A 13,344-nucleotide genomic window follows, 5' to 3' on the forward strand; every position below is an offset into this window, starting at 1 on the left:
TCCACGCTAGGACGCGCTGCGGGTCCTGCTGGAGACCTGCAGCAGAGCTCTGCAGGAAAGGGCGTCAGACCCTGGGAAGACCCTCCTCCTCCCCCAAGGAGGTCGCTGGCTCCAGGGAGAGAGGGCGTGCCTCTGTGGGGAGGGGTGTGCAGGTGGAGTCCCAGAGGCCCACACGCACATGCGGGTGCTGCTGGGAGTCGGGGGTGCTGGGGCCCAGCCTGGGCACCCGCGACTTCTCACCCTTGGCCGTCCATTTGTCTTCAGTACTTTCTATGTAAAATGAACCACTGTGTGAGACATTTGTGATGGCCAGAGCTGGTTCTTCAGAGCTTCAGGTGAGCCGCAGCAGGGTGAGGACAGAGCCCGAGTCTCTCCCGTAGGGCGAAGGAAAGGCCAGTCCTGGAGGACCCCCAGCCAGGTTCCTTCACAGAGAACACCCCTCAGACTTGCCGTGGGGGCATTCGGATGGCAGTGCTGTCCTCCACACGAACACTCGGCTTCACTTACGGCTTTCCATGTGCAGAAGACTCTTCCTCTGAGAACCCTGTCCACAGAGGCAGGACACTACCCAAGGCCTGAGCGTGGCCACCCCACCTTCTCTGCCCATAGCACAACAGAAGTCCTAGACGGCGGGGTTCGAGACACAGAATGACTCTGGGGCCACTGTGTCTGGGATAGCAGACCTGTAAATGGCTTCAGGTAACAAGGCAGCTTCTCTGCAGGCCGTGTCCAGAGGAGAGAAACTGCCAGGTCTAAGGAAGCAGGAGAGGGTGTGGGACTTACCACCTGAAGATCACGGTCCAGGTGAGGGCTGCCAAGCTGGCGATGAGCAGTGCGCCCAGTGCCATGGAGACCCAGGACGTCCGCGGAAGCCTGCCAGAGTCTGGCGAGGACAGAGATGGTCAGGGAGCCACCTGGGCTGCAGAGCATCTGACCTGGCTCACGGCATCAGCCGTGGGGGCCAGTCACCGGCCCAGGAAAGCCTTGTAGACAGCAAGCCCAGCCCTGGGCATATGGGGCCTGGGAGGAGGCAGGGACAGGGCACGACCCCGAGAGTGCTTTGGCTTCTGGCCACCTGCCTTGCAGCTGCAGGGTAGAAAGGGAAGGTCCCTGCAGGCAGGAGGGCGCAGTGTCCTGACCCCAGGGAGCCTGGGGTCCCACAGGAAGGAAGTGGGCCCAACACGGTGGCCTCACTCAGGGGCCGGTTCTGGTTTCTGCAGAAGCCACCAGAAGGTCGACCTGAGGCTAGGACGGGCAGCCTGCAGAGACCCAAAGCAGAGGGCCATGTGGTCTTGGACAGACGAGAAGGCTGGGAGAGGAAGCCTGGCCCCGGCAGGGCTGGGGCTGGAACCGCTGGTGTGTCCTCCTGGGTGGGACCTCCCTGCCATCATCCTGGCAGGAGGGCTTCTGGCCCCTCAAGGCCAACCTCCATGCTTTCTGTGGGCTGTGAGCTGGGCCCGGCTCTGATGTCCTAGGCTTGCTACTGACGGGGCTGATCAGCAGTTCCTTCCTGGCTCTCCAGCACAGTTGGTGGCCAAGGAGAAACCAAGCAGAGATGGAAACTCACTTTTAAAACTTAAACCCTCTCAGCCAGTATAGTCCATGGGGAGTCTGGCCAAGCAGAGGTCAAGCAGTGACCGGTGCGCTGGGAAGTTTGCCGTGGCAGGAAGAACTAGGTGCAGACCCTCCTGGTGGGCAGGGCTGGCCTGGACGCTCAGCCCTGGGCCTGGCTCCGTGCTCGGATGATACAGACTGACACTGGCATCCTTCCCAGGTGTGGTCTAGTTGTAGGGGCCAGCCTCCACGAGGCCAGGCATGCAGCCGCTGGTCTGGATGGACAGACCGGGGAACTCACCCTGCCTCCAGCTGCTTCCTCTCGGCCTCACCCCTTCTTCCTGCCCTCTGTCCCCACCCCTTCTTATTGACTCTCAGGGTGTAGCCCCTCCTGCAAGCTGGGGACAGTGTGCCTTTCTTACCACAACCTCCTGGGCTTTCTATTGGGTGGAAAGTGTTCAGGCAGAACACCCCAACTCCCACCCCAATCCAGCTCCCCTCCCTAGGAAATGTTTGACTTGGGGGCACCATGGAGCTCCCAGAGCCTCTGCAGGCATGAAGCCCACCTCCCTGAGCCCCAGCCTGGCGGTCCTACTGCCAGCAGGCTGCCCGGCTGTGCCGTCTTCGTACATGAGCATACACCCCGCCTCTGCCTGCACCCCCATCACCCTTCCAGACCAGCTCCTGAGACAGGGAGGGCCGGTGGAGGTTATGCACGGAGGCCATTTTCACCCTTGCCTGACGGGCAGACCTGCCTCAGTCCCACCCCAGCCCCGTGACACAGGGTCCTGCCTGCCATGTGCCTGGGCTCTCAGACACCTTTAGTTCTTGTGGAACACGGAAGAGTGGAGAAACAATGTTGTTGTTGTTTTTCCTAAAAATCTTCCTGCCTTCAGTATTTAGCATTCAGAGAGACCCTCTGCAGATAGTCCTGAGCCGAATGTCCAGGAGGGGCATCTGAGGTGGCTTCTGTTGGGAACAGCACAGAAGTTTTTCCTAGGGCTCCTTAGAGCCATCTCACAGGCTAAAAAGACATTACCAAAAATACAGCAAATATTTCTGAGGCTATAGCAACAGGGAAATTTGAAAGTGGGCTCAAGTATCCTCCGTGGCCGCCTGGGCATGTTTCTGAACCAGCTTTCTAGAGTCTCCAAAAGTGAGTGCACCAAGCAGCCCTGACTGCCATCCTATGTTCATGGTCAGCACGCTGCGGGCTACCTCGCCAGTCTGCACCCAGATGGTGTTTGAAACAAAAGGTCTCATTAAAAATCTCAGTGCAAAAGCTTCAGTTTTCTGTACTTTACCCTGACCAGGCGCAATCTTGTTTAAAATAAAAAGAGGATCCATTCAAATATAGAGAAAACGTGATTGAAATCGGAGGCCGAGGAAACAGCAGGTTTGAGAGAAGAGAGCAGCTGAGAAGAGACGTCATAGCCCAAGAGGAGGCTGCCCGAGAGGAGGCTTCCCGGGAGAAGGCTGCCTGGGAGGAGGCTGCCCGAGGGGAGGCTGCCTGAGAGGAGTCCATGAGGCAGCAAGAGTGGCTGGAGGAAGCCAGGGGCACTCCTGCCTTGGGCCTGAGAGCCCAGCAGTGCCAAGCCACTGGCTCAAGCAGCCGGCTCACCCTGAAGCCCACCCTGGTGCTGGGGAGGGGCTGGAGAGGTCCAGATGTGGAGTAGGGGGCTGGCCAGGGGCTAAGAGTCTGATCCTGGTCCTTGCACCTGCCTTCGTCTGGGACCAGAAGAGTGAAACATCCCTCAGGACGGGCAGAGTGGAGTGCCGCCTGCTGCAGAGCCGCCCAACCTCCCTGGGGTGCGTGGTAGGCTGCCTTCCTGTTTTACTACAGACCTTTCCAGAAGGAAGGCACAGCAGAGCTCTGGGGGATGCCCTGGGGGCAGTGTGGGGGCTGGGCATGCATGGAGGCTTGGGGAAAGGGGCCACAGTGGCTATGAGAGGTGCAGGTGGTGCGGCTCAGGGAAGGGGCTCCCAGCATCAGCGTGGGGGCAGAACGAGCAATGCCCTACGGCCCTCTCAGCCCAGGCCAGCAAGCCGTGGACCCTGCTGCACCAACAGCAGCCAAGTCACCTCCTCTGGCCAGACCTTGGCATGCCCTTTCTTGCCAGTGGGCTCTTCTAGGCCAGGTCAGCAAGATGCCCTGCTGACTGCTATGTCTGGGAAGCTCCTCTCAGCATTTCCCATCCACAAGGCCTTCTCTCTGCCCTCAGGCTACACATTCACACTCCTGAGTGTCTTTGCTCATTGGAGTGAGCTCAGTTCTATAAGAAGGTCTCTCTCCCCTACTGTGGTAGCTAAATAAAATCCGCTTTAACTCCCCCAGTGTATAGTTTTTTATAAGAACTAGAAGCCAACTTACACACCCACCTCTGCAACTGAGTGGCTGTGTGGCCCTAAGAAAGTCACTCAACTTCTCTGTTCCCCAGACTCCTCATCTGAAGAGTGGGGATTAATCACCGTGCTTCCCTCAGAGACAACTCAGCGGATGAATCAGCGGAAGGTTTGCAGCAGTGCCCAGCTGATGGCAGGGCTCCCTAACCTCTGGTGAGGATGAACACTGTCCCTGAAGCAGAGCAGATCATCACCCTGAAGGACTTTGCTGGGCACCCAGTTCCCGTGGGACAGACAGACCTACAGGCAGACCCTTGCTGCCCGGGCCAGGCAGAGGGGTGTGAGCTTGAAGGAAAGAAGCTGGAGAATCTCTGGACCCGCCTGCTTCTGGACAGGCCAGCTGTGTGGCCAACGGGGGTTGGCACGGAGTAGGAGCTCTGGGTCCCAGCCTACTTGCATTGGGCACAGAGCCCCTGGGGTGACAGTCTCTTGCTAGGCGAGGTGGCCTCAGGCCCCACCCTGCCCCCCGGCAGCAGAGCTCAGAAGAGCTCTCCTGACTGACTGCGCTGAACACGGGGTGCCCTGGACACAGCCAGGAGGCGCTCACCCACGCAGGTCCGCTGGTCCTCGCCCAGCACGTAGGGGTCGGTGCACACACACAGGAAGCTGCCCTTGGTGTTCCTGCACTGGGCAGAGGCGTGGCAGGGTGGGTGCGTGGGGTCTGCACACTCGTCCACATCTGGGAAAACAGTGCCAGGTCATCAGCAGGAGGAGAGCGGCCCTCCCCGCCCGGCCCCTCCTGCAGGCAGCCCGGATTTAGGCCCAGCCCTGGTGCAGAGGACCAGGGATGCCACCCTCAGACCCCAGAGCCCACCTCTTGCTGGCTGACTCCCACAGGGAGAATATGGGGAGGTGCACCGGCTCCTGTTGGCCCTGCTGAGCCTGCCCAGCCCGGCAGGCCGTGGTCCAGCAGTGCCGCCCTCCCCTGCACACAGAGCCTCCGCTCACGCCCATCCTGTCCCCCAGCCTTCCACCTCTCTGCCCTTTCAGGAAGACGTTAAGTACACGGCACACACAAGCCTGTCACTTTCCTCTGGGTGTATGCCATGGCTGAGGCTCTAGGCTGGCCGTCTCTGTTAGCTGGCTCTATAGGACAGCTCTGGGGTGGGAGTGCAGACCAGCTTCTGAGCACTCGCCACATTGACAGTGACGGGCAGGGGCCCTGTTCTCCACTCTGTGCCTTCACCGAGGGACCTAGTTGATAACCAGTGAGCTGACCACCCTGCCATCCTCACCAGGCACCTGGACACCCGGTGGCACACAGAAACTTAGCTCCTGGGGAGCAACTGGATTTCCAGCAGGTCAGTGGCCAGAGCAAGGAGAGGGTCAGGACTGGTCCCAGGGTCTTTAATTCACATGCACTGTCCCCATCTCTCAGGATCTCCTGGAAGAGCCTGGCTCGGGGTGGGTTCAGGTGCTGCTGGCCACAGAGCCCCCATGAGGTTCTCCCAGACACCGTCCCCAGCCGCTGCTGGACTTCTCCTCCTCACCCCTGTTCTGTCCTCAGTGGCACCTGGATGGCTGGTGTGGTGGCCACACCTACATCTGACCAGGCAGATACTTTGGGTCTCTTATTCACTGTCAGGGTCTGGAAGTAACTGGCCATCGCAACCCTTCAAGGCCCAAATATCTTGAAATGTCAAAATGTAAACAAAATGTTTCTGCTGCAGGAAGTGGACAGCATAGAGTGGACACGTTGGTCACTTGCCAGCAGGCTGCACAGCAGCATGGAGCCCAGGCCCCTGCTGCGTGGCCAGTGCCACCATCTCAGAGCTCTCTCTTCTCCCACACTCAACTCTGCAGAACCTAAACCCTTGGGCTCTGTCTCCTCTCTGCTGCAAACCCACCATGTCCCCTGGGCTCTGTCTTGTTTCTGCTGCAAACATGTGCGTCCTTGCATGGTCTCTTTCCTCCTGGGCTTGGCGGGCCATGGGCCGGTGTGACTCCTCGGCCTGGGGTGGGAACCTCCTCTGCCACTCCACCTGGGAAACTTGCTCTGTGGTTCTCTCTGGGTGGCTGCCTGGCTCCTTGTGCTCTCCCCGGGCCCAAACTGCTCTGTCAATCACGATCGATGCTGCTGTCCTGGCGCTCTGCGGTCCGGGCACCCTGGGAGTGGCCGGCCATGGCGAGTCTGACTCGCTGGGCTGGAGCAGCTCCGCCGTGCAGAGCTACTGGCCAGGAGGACGGGGTTTTGTGGCATTGCTCTTCACACAGCAGGTGCTCTGGGATCGTCCCTAACCCACATGCCCCTGGGTAATACTGACCTTTGCACACGGGGGGCTGGAGGTCCCACCCGTCCTGGGTGCAGCTGACCCGCTCCTGCCCTTGCAGCATGAACCCGTGGTGACAGGAATACACCAGCACCTGTGTCCCAGACTCCTCGCAGTGCACGAAGCCCCCATGGTCCACCTGGCCCGGGAAGCCACACTTGCCACCTGTGTGGGGCCAAGGTCACAGTGCAGTCAGACCTCGGGGAAGACGCAGGTGCACACTCATCACACCTCTAGGCAGCCCAGCCCTGCAGACAGGCCACCTGGAGACGGGGCTTCAGAGAGCTGTGCTCACTGTCTGCCTCCCATCTAGGACAGATGGGCCAGAAACACATGTCTCCCAGTATGTGCACGGTGTGTGTGGGTGTGCTACTGTGTGTGAGGTGTGTGCGGTGTGTGTTGTGTCTGTACGTATGGTGTGTATGCAATGTGTCTGGTGTGTGTACATATAGTGTGCATGTATGTGTAGGGTGTGATATGTGTGTGATGTGTGTAAGGTGTGTACTGTGTGTGGTGTAGGTGTGGTGTGTGTGGTGTGTGTGGTATAGGTGTGGTGTGTGTGATATAGGTGTGGTGTGTGTGGTGTGTGTGGCGTGTGTGGTGTAGGTGTGGTGTGTGTGTTGTGTGTGGTGTAGGTGTGGTGTGTGTGGTGTGTGTTGTGTGTGGTGTGTAGTGTGTGGTGTGTGGTGTGTGTGGTGTGTGTGGTGTAGGTGTGGTGTGTGTGTTGTGTGTGGTGTGTGGTGTGTGGTGTGTGTGGTGTGTGTGGTGTAGGTGTGGCGTGTGTGGTGTAGGTGTGGTGTGTGTGGCGTGTGTGGTGTAGGTGTGGTGTGTGTGGTGTGTGTTGTGTGTGGTGTGTGGTGTGTGGTGTGTGTGGTGTGTGTGGTGTAGGTGTGGTGTGTGTGGTGTAGGTGTGGTGTGTGTGGCGTGTGTGGTGTAGGTGTGGTGTGTGTGGTGTGTGTGTGGTGTGTGGTGTAGGTGTGGCGTGTGTGGTGTAGGTGTGGCGTGTGTGGTGTAGGTGTGGTGTGTATGGCGTGTGTGGTGTAGGTGTGGTGTGTGTGGCGTGTGTGGTGTAGGTGTGGTGTGTGTGGTGTGTGTGTGGTGTGTGGTGTGTGTGGTGTGTGGTGTGTGGTGTGTGGTGTGTGTGGTGTGTGTGGTGTAGGTGTGGCGTGTGTGGTGTAGGTGTGGTGTGTATGGCGTGTGTGGTGTAGGTGTGGTGTGTGTGGTGTGTGTGATATAGGTGTGGTGTGTGTGGTGTGTGTGACGTGTGTGGTGTAGGTGTGGTGTGTGTGTTGTGTGTGGTGTGGTGTGTGGTGTGTGTGGTGTAGGTGTGGCGTGTGTGGTGTAGGTGTGGCGTGTGTGGTGTGTGGTGTGTGGTGTGTGGTGTGTGTGGTGTAGGTGTGGTGTGTGTGGTGTGTGTTGTGTGTAGTGTGTGGTGTGTGGTGTGTGTGGTGTGTGTGGTGTAGGTGTGGCGTGTGTGGTGTAGGTGTGGCGTGTGTGGTGTAGGTGTGGTGTGTGTGGTGTGTGTTGTGTGTGGTGTGTGGTGTGTGGTGTGTGGTGTGTGTGGTGTAGGTGTGGCGTGTGTGGTGTAGGTGTGGTGTGTGTGGTGTAGGTGTGGCGTGTGTGGTGTAGGTGTGGTGTGTGTGGCGTGTGTGGTGTAGGTGTGGTGTGTGTGGTGTGTGTTGTGTGTGGTGTGTGGTGTGTGGTGTGTGGTGTGTGTGGTGTAGGTGTGGCGTGTGTGGTGTAGGTGTGGCGTGTGTGGTGTAGGTGTGGTGTGTGTGGCGTGTGTGGTGTAGGTGTGGCGTGTGTGGTGTAGGTGTGGTGTGTGTGGCGTGTGTGGTGTAGGTGTGGTGTGTGTGGCGTGTGTGGTGTAGGTGTGGTGTGTGTGGTGTGTGTTGTGTGTGGTGTGTGGTGTGTGGTGTGTGGTGTGTGTGGTGTAGGTGTGGCGTGTGTGGTGTAGGTGTGGCGTGTGTGGTGTAGGTGTGGCGTGTGTGGTGTAGGTGTGGTGTGTGTGGCGTGTGTGGTGTAGGTGTGGCGTGTGTGGTGTAGGTGTGGCGTGTGTGGTGTAGGTGTGGTGTGTGTGGCGTGTGTGGTGTAGGTGTGGTGTGTGTGTTGTGTGTGGTGTGTGGTGTGTGTGGTGTGTGTGGTGTAGGTGTGGCGTGTGTGGTGTGTGTGGTGTAGGTGTGGCGTGTGTGGTGTAGGTGTGGTGTGTGTGGCGTGTGTGGTGTAGGTGTGGCGTGTGTGGTGTAGGTGTGGTGTGTGTGGTGTAGGTGTGGTGTGTGTGGCGTGTGTGGTGTAGGTGTGGTGTGTGTGTTGTGTGTGGTGTGTGGTGTGTGGTGTGTGTGGTGTGTGTGGTGTAGGTGTGGTGTGTGTGGTGTAGGTGTGGTGTGTGTGGCGTGTGTGGTGTAGGTGTGGTGTGTGTGGTGTGTGTGTGGTGTGTGGTGTAGGTGTGGCGTGTGTGGTGTAGGTGTGGCGTGTGTGGTGTAGGTGTGGTGTGTGTGGCGTGTGTGGTGTAGGTGTGGCGTGTGTGGTGTAGGTGTGGTGTGTGTGGTGTAGGTGTGGTGTGTGTGTTGTGTGTGGTGTGTGGTGTGTGGTGTGTGTGGTGTGTGTGGTGTAGGTGTGGTGTGTGTGGTGTAGGTGTGGTGTGTGTGGCGTGTGTGGTGTAGGTGTGGTGTGTGTGGTGTGTGTGTGGTGTGTGGTGTAGGTGTGGCGTGTGTGGTGTAGGTGTGGCGTGTGTGGTGTAGGTGTGGTGTGTATGGCGTGTGTGGTGTAGGTGTGGTGTGTGTGGCGTGTGTGGTGTAGGTGTGGTGTGTGTGGTGTGTGTGTGGTGTGTGGTGTGTGTGGTGTGTGGTGTGTGGTGTGTGGTGTGTGTGGTGTGTGTGGTGTAGGTGTGGCGTGTGTGGTGTAGGTGTGGTGTGTATGGCGTGTGTGGTGTAGGTGTGGTGTGTGTGGTGTGTGTGATATAGGTGTGGTGTGTGTGGTGTGTGTGACGTGTGTGGTGTAGGTGTGGTGTGTGTGTTGTGTGTGGTGTGGTGTGTGGTGTGTGTGGTGTAGGTGTGGCGTGTGTGGTGTAGGTGTGGCGTGTGTGGTGTGTGGTGTGTGGTGTGTGGTGTGTGTGGTGTAGGTGTGGTGTGTGTGGTGTGTGTTGTGTGTAGTGTGTGGTGTGTGGTGTGTGTGGTGTGTGTGGTGTAGGTGTGGCGTGTGTGGTGTAGGTGTGGCGTGTGTGGTGTAGGTGTGGTGTGTGTGGTGTGTGTTGTGTGTGGTGTGTGGTGTGTGGTGTGTGGTGTGTGTGGTGTAGGTGTGGCGTGTGTGGTGTAGGTGTGGTGTGTGTGGTGTAGGTGTGGCGTGTGTGGTGTAGGTGTGGTGTGTGTGGCGTGTGTGGTGTAGGTGTGGTGTGTGTGGTGTGTGTTGTGTGTGGTGTGTGGTGTGTGGTGTGTGGTGTGTGTGGTGTAGGTGTGGCGTGTGTGGTGTAGGTGTGGCGTGTGTGGTGTAGGTGTGGTGTGTGTGGCGTGTGTGGTGTAGGTGTGGCGTGTGTGGTGTAGGTGTGGTGTGTGTGGCGTGTGTGGTGTAGGTGTGGTGTGTGTGGTGTGTGTTGTGTGTGGTGTGTGGTGTGTGGTGTGTGGTGTGTGTGGTGTAGGTGTGGCGTGTGTGGTGTAGGTGTGGCGTGTGTGGTGTAGGTGTGGTGTGTGTGGCGTGTGTGGTGTAGGTGTGGCGTGTGTGGTGTAGGTGTGGCGTGTGTGGTGTAGGTGTGGTGTGTGTGGCGTGTGTGGTGTAGGTGTGGTGTGTGTGTTGTGTGTGGTGTGTGGTGTGTGTGGTGTGTGTGGTGTAGGTGTGGCGTGTGTGGTGTAGGTGTGGTGTGTGTGGCGTGTGTGGTGTAGGTGTGGCGTGTGTGGTGTAGGTGTGGCGTGTGTGGTGTAGGTGTGGTGTGTGTGGCGTGTGTGGTGTAGGTGTGTTGTGTGTGTTGTGTGTGGTGTGTGGTGTGTGTGGTGTGTGTGGTGTAGGTGTGGCGTGTGTGGTGTAGGTGTGGCGTGTGTGGTGTAGGTGTGGTGTGTGTGGTGTGTGGTGTGTGGTGTGTGGTGTGTGTGGCGTGTGTGGTGTAGGTGTGGTGTGTATGGCGTGTGTGGTGTAGGTGTGGCGTGTGTGGTGTGTGTGGTGTAGGTGTGGTGTGTATGGCGTGTGTGGTGTAGGTGTGGCGTGTATGGCGTGTGTGGTGTAGGTGTGGTGTGTATGGCGTGTGTGGTGTAGGTGTGGTGTGTATGGCGTGTGTGGTGTAGGTGTGGTGTGTGTGGTGTGTGTGGTGTAGGTGTGGTGTGTGTGGTGTGTGTGTGGTGTGTGGTGTGTGTGGCGTGTGTGGTGTGTGGTGTAGGTGTGGCGTGTGTGGCGTGTGTGGTGTAGGTGTGGCGTGTGTGGCGTGTGTGGTGTAGGTGTGGTGTGTATGGCGTGTGTGGTGTAGGTGTGGTGTGTATGGCGTGTGTGGTGTAGGTGTGGTGTGTGTGGCGTGTGTGGTGTAGGTGTGGTGTGTGTGGTGTGTGTGTGGTGTGTGGTGTGTGTGGCGTGTGTGGTGTAGGTGTGGTGTGTGTGGTGTGTGGTGTGTGGTGTGTGGTGTGTGTGGCGTGTGTGGTGTAGGTGTGGCGTGTATGGCGTGTGTGGTGTAGGTGTGGCGTGTGTGGCGTGTGTGGTGTAGGTGTGGCGTGTATGGCGTGTGTGGTGTAGGTGTGGCGTGTGTGGCGTGTGTGGTGTAGGTGTGGCGTGTGTGGCGTGTGTGGTGTAGGTGTGGCGTGTGTGGCGTGTGTGGTGTAGGTGTGGTGTGTGTGGTGTGTGGTGTGTGGTGTGTGGTGTGTATGGCGTGTGTGGTGTAGGTGTGGTGTGTATGGCGTGTGTGGTGTAGGTGTGGCGTGTGTGGCGTGTGTGGTGTAGGTGTGGTGTGTATGGCGTGTGTGGTGTAGGTGTGGCGTGTGTGGCGTGTGTGGTGTAGGTGTGGCGTGTATGGCGTGTGTGGTGTAGGTGTGGCGTGTGTGGCGTGTGTGGTGTAGGTGTGGCGTGTGTGTTGTGTGTGGTGTGTGGCGTGTGTGGCGTGTGTGGTGTAGGTGTGGCGTGTGTGGCGTGTGTGGTGTAGGTGTGGTGTGTGTGGTGTGTGGTGTGTGGTGTGTATGGCGTGTGTGGTGTAGGTGTGGTGTGTATGGCGTGTGTGGTGTAGGTGTGGCGTGTGTGGTGTGTGTGGTGTAGGTGTGGTGTGTGTGGTGTAGGTGTGGCGTGTATGGCGTGTGTGGTGTAGGTGTGGCGTGTATGGCATGTGTGGTGTAGGTGTGGTGTGTATGGCGTGTGTGGTGTAGGTGTGGTGTGTATGGCGTGTGTGGTGTAGGTGTGGTGTGTATGGCGTGTGTGGTGTAGGTGTGGTGTGTATGGCGTGTGTGGTGTAGGTGTGGTGTGTGTGGCGTGTGTGGTGTAGGTGTGGTGTGTGTGGTGTGTGTGTGGTGTGTGGTGTGTGTGGCGTGTGTGGTGAGACCTATTCTGCAATGGACACTGTGACATGGTGATTAGGTGCTGACAAGGTGAAGCCAACGTCAGCACAGCTGCTTTGTGGACCCGTCCAGGGGGCCTTCAGGTTTTGCTGGTGTTGTGCTCTCTGTGTAGCCATCTGTCAACACCACATCCTAAAGGGTCCTCTCACTGGCCACTTTTCAGGCCAGGGCACCTGGGCACAGAGGGGTCACAGCTCATGGGTGCTGCTGGGCCCACGGGCCACAAGGGGCTGGCGTCACCTTGGGGAAGGGTCTCCTTCCACGCCTCCAGGTCCAGGCGGGGGATGCTGGCGCAGGGGACAAAGTCCTGAGGGAATGTCCCGGTGCGGAAGGCGTCCACGGGCACGCTGGTGAGGCCAGTGTTGTCACAGAGCACCCGGGGCAGTGAGTGCTTGCCCAGCTCCCGCCTCTGAGCCTCCGTGAAGACCGCACTGTTCTCCCACCAGAACCTGCATGGGGTGGGGAGCATGAGCTGACCAGTGGATGCTCTGGCCCGCTTCTGTCTCCTTGGCTAAACGGCTCCGCGGTAAGGCAGGACCAAGCAGGAAGGCCAGGTGGGGGGCCAGGAGGGCCCCAGCCCTGACGTGGGCCCGTCTGTGGGGTAGCACGGGATGGACACGGTTCTCCCTGCCAATCTGGCTTGCTGCAGTCAGCCCAGGGTGCAGATGCAAGCGTGGCCAGGCAGACAGCCATCAGCACCCACGGCTGTCTAGACTGCAGCCAGGCTCACACCTCCTCCTCTAGGCAAGGGTGGTCAGGGAGGTCGGCCCGTTGGAGATAGCCTCGCTTTCCTAGAAGACAGTGACACCATGGACAAAGCCCAACAGCATCTGACCTGAGTGCACCACACGGGGACATTCCCTTCGAATGGGAGAAGGGCCCCAATCTACGCTTGAGCAGAGTCTGGACTGTGAGACGTTCAGTCGTGAATGCTCAGGACCAGAATCATTCAGACCGCAGACCTGCGGCTGGCTCTGGACCTGAGGTCCTGCAGCACCCAGCTGGGCACACGGGCCACTACCAAGTCAGGGGCTCTCAGGACCTAGGGTGCCCCAAACCCCATGAATGTGAAAGATACACATTTCAGGGAGAATATTCTCCTAGTTACTTCTGCCCAGATATTCTCAGGCATTTGAAATGTTGCATCTCAAAAATTAATGGCAAAATTTGTATTGGAAAGAAGGACTGGATCCTAAGTATGTGGCTGATTCCTCTCTAAAAAGAACTCAAATATGCTTGGAAACAATTTGATTTAGGGGGAGAGAGAGAGAGAGAGAGAGAGAGAGAGAGAGAGAGAGAGAGAGAGGGAGGGAGGGAGGGAGGGAGGGAGAACTGCAGGTGAGAGGGTCACCATATACATCATTGCTCTTTTCTGTGTCATTCCCAACAACACAGGTGTTCTAAGCCACGTGGGCATCAGTCTCAGTGCGGTGTCTGGAGCTGAGTGAGGTGTGGAAACAGCTGGCCTCTCGGACTCCAGTTGTGCAAGGTTCAGAGCTCTAGGCTGCAGCGGAGGAGGGCACAGCATGGGCTGGGCTGGGCTGTGGGTGCAGCTTGGTTGGGCTGCAGGGTGGAACCCGAGGTGGAAAGGTGGGTGG

General features: G+C 58.4%; 1 protein-coding gene across 1 annotated transcript in view; it reads right to left on the minus strand.

The window, feature by feature from the left end:
- Positions 1 to 779: 779 nt before the first annotated feature.
- TPO (thyroid peroxidase) overlaps positions 780 to 13,344 on the minus strand; it is a gene marked incomplete at both ends in the record, with an annotated part of 34,495 nt that continues 21,930 nt past the window's right edge. Inside the window, 4 exons of the mRNA XM_081265175.1 lie at positions 780 to 883; positions 4,505 to 4,636; positions 6,222 to 6,392; positions 11,987 to 12,195. Of these exons, the coding sequence (XP_081121301.1) occupies positions 780 to 883; positions 4,505 to 4,636; positions 6,222 to 6,392; positions 11,987 to 12,195 (616 nt within the window). The remainder of the gene's footprint in view (positions 884 to 4,504; positions 4,637 to 6,221; positions 6,393 to 11,986; positions 12,196 to 13,344) is intronic.

The sequence above is a fragment of the Spermophilus citellus genome, assembly GCF_964194105.1.
Source record: "Spermophilus citellus genome assembly, chromosome: 13".
NCBI lineage: Eukaryota > Metazoa > Chordata > Mammalia > Rodentia > Sciuridae > Spermophilus > Spermophilus citellus.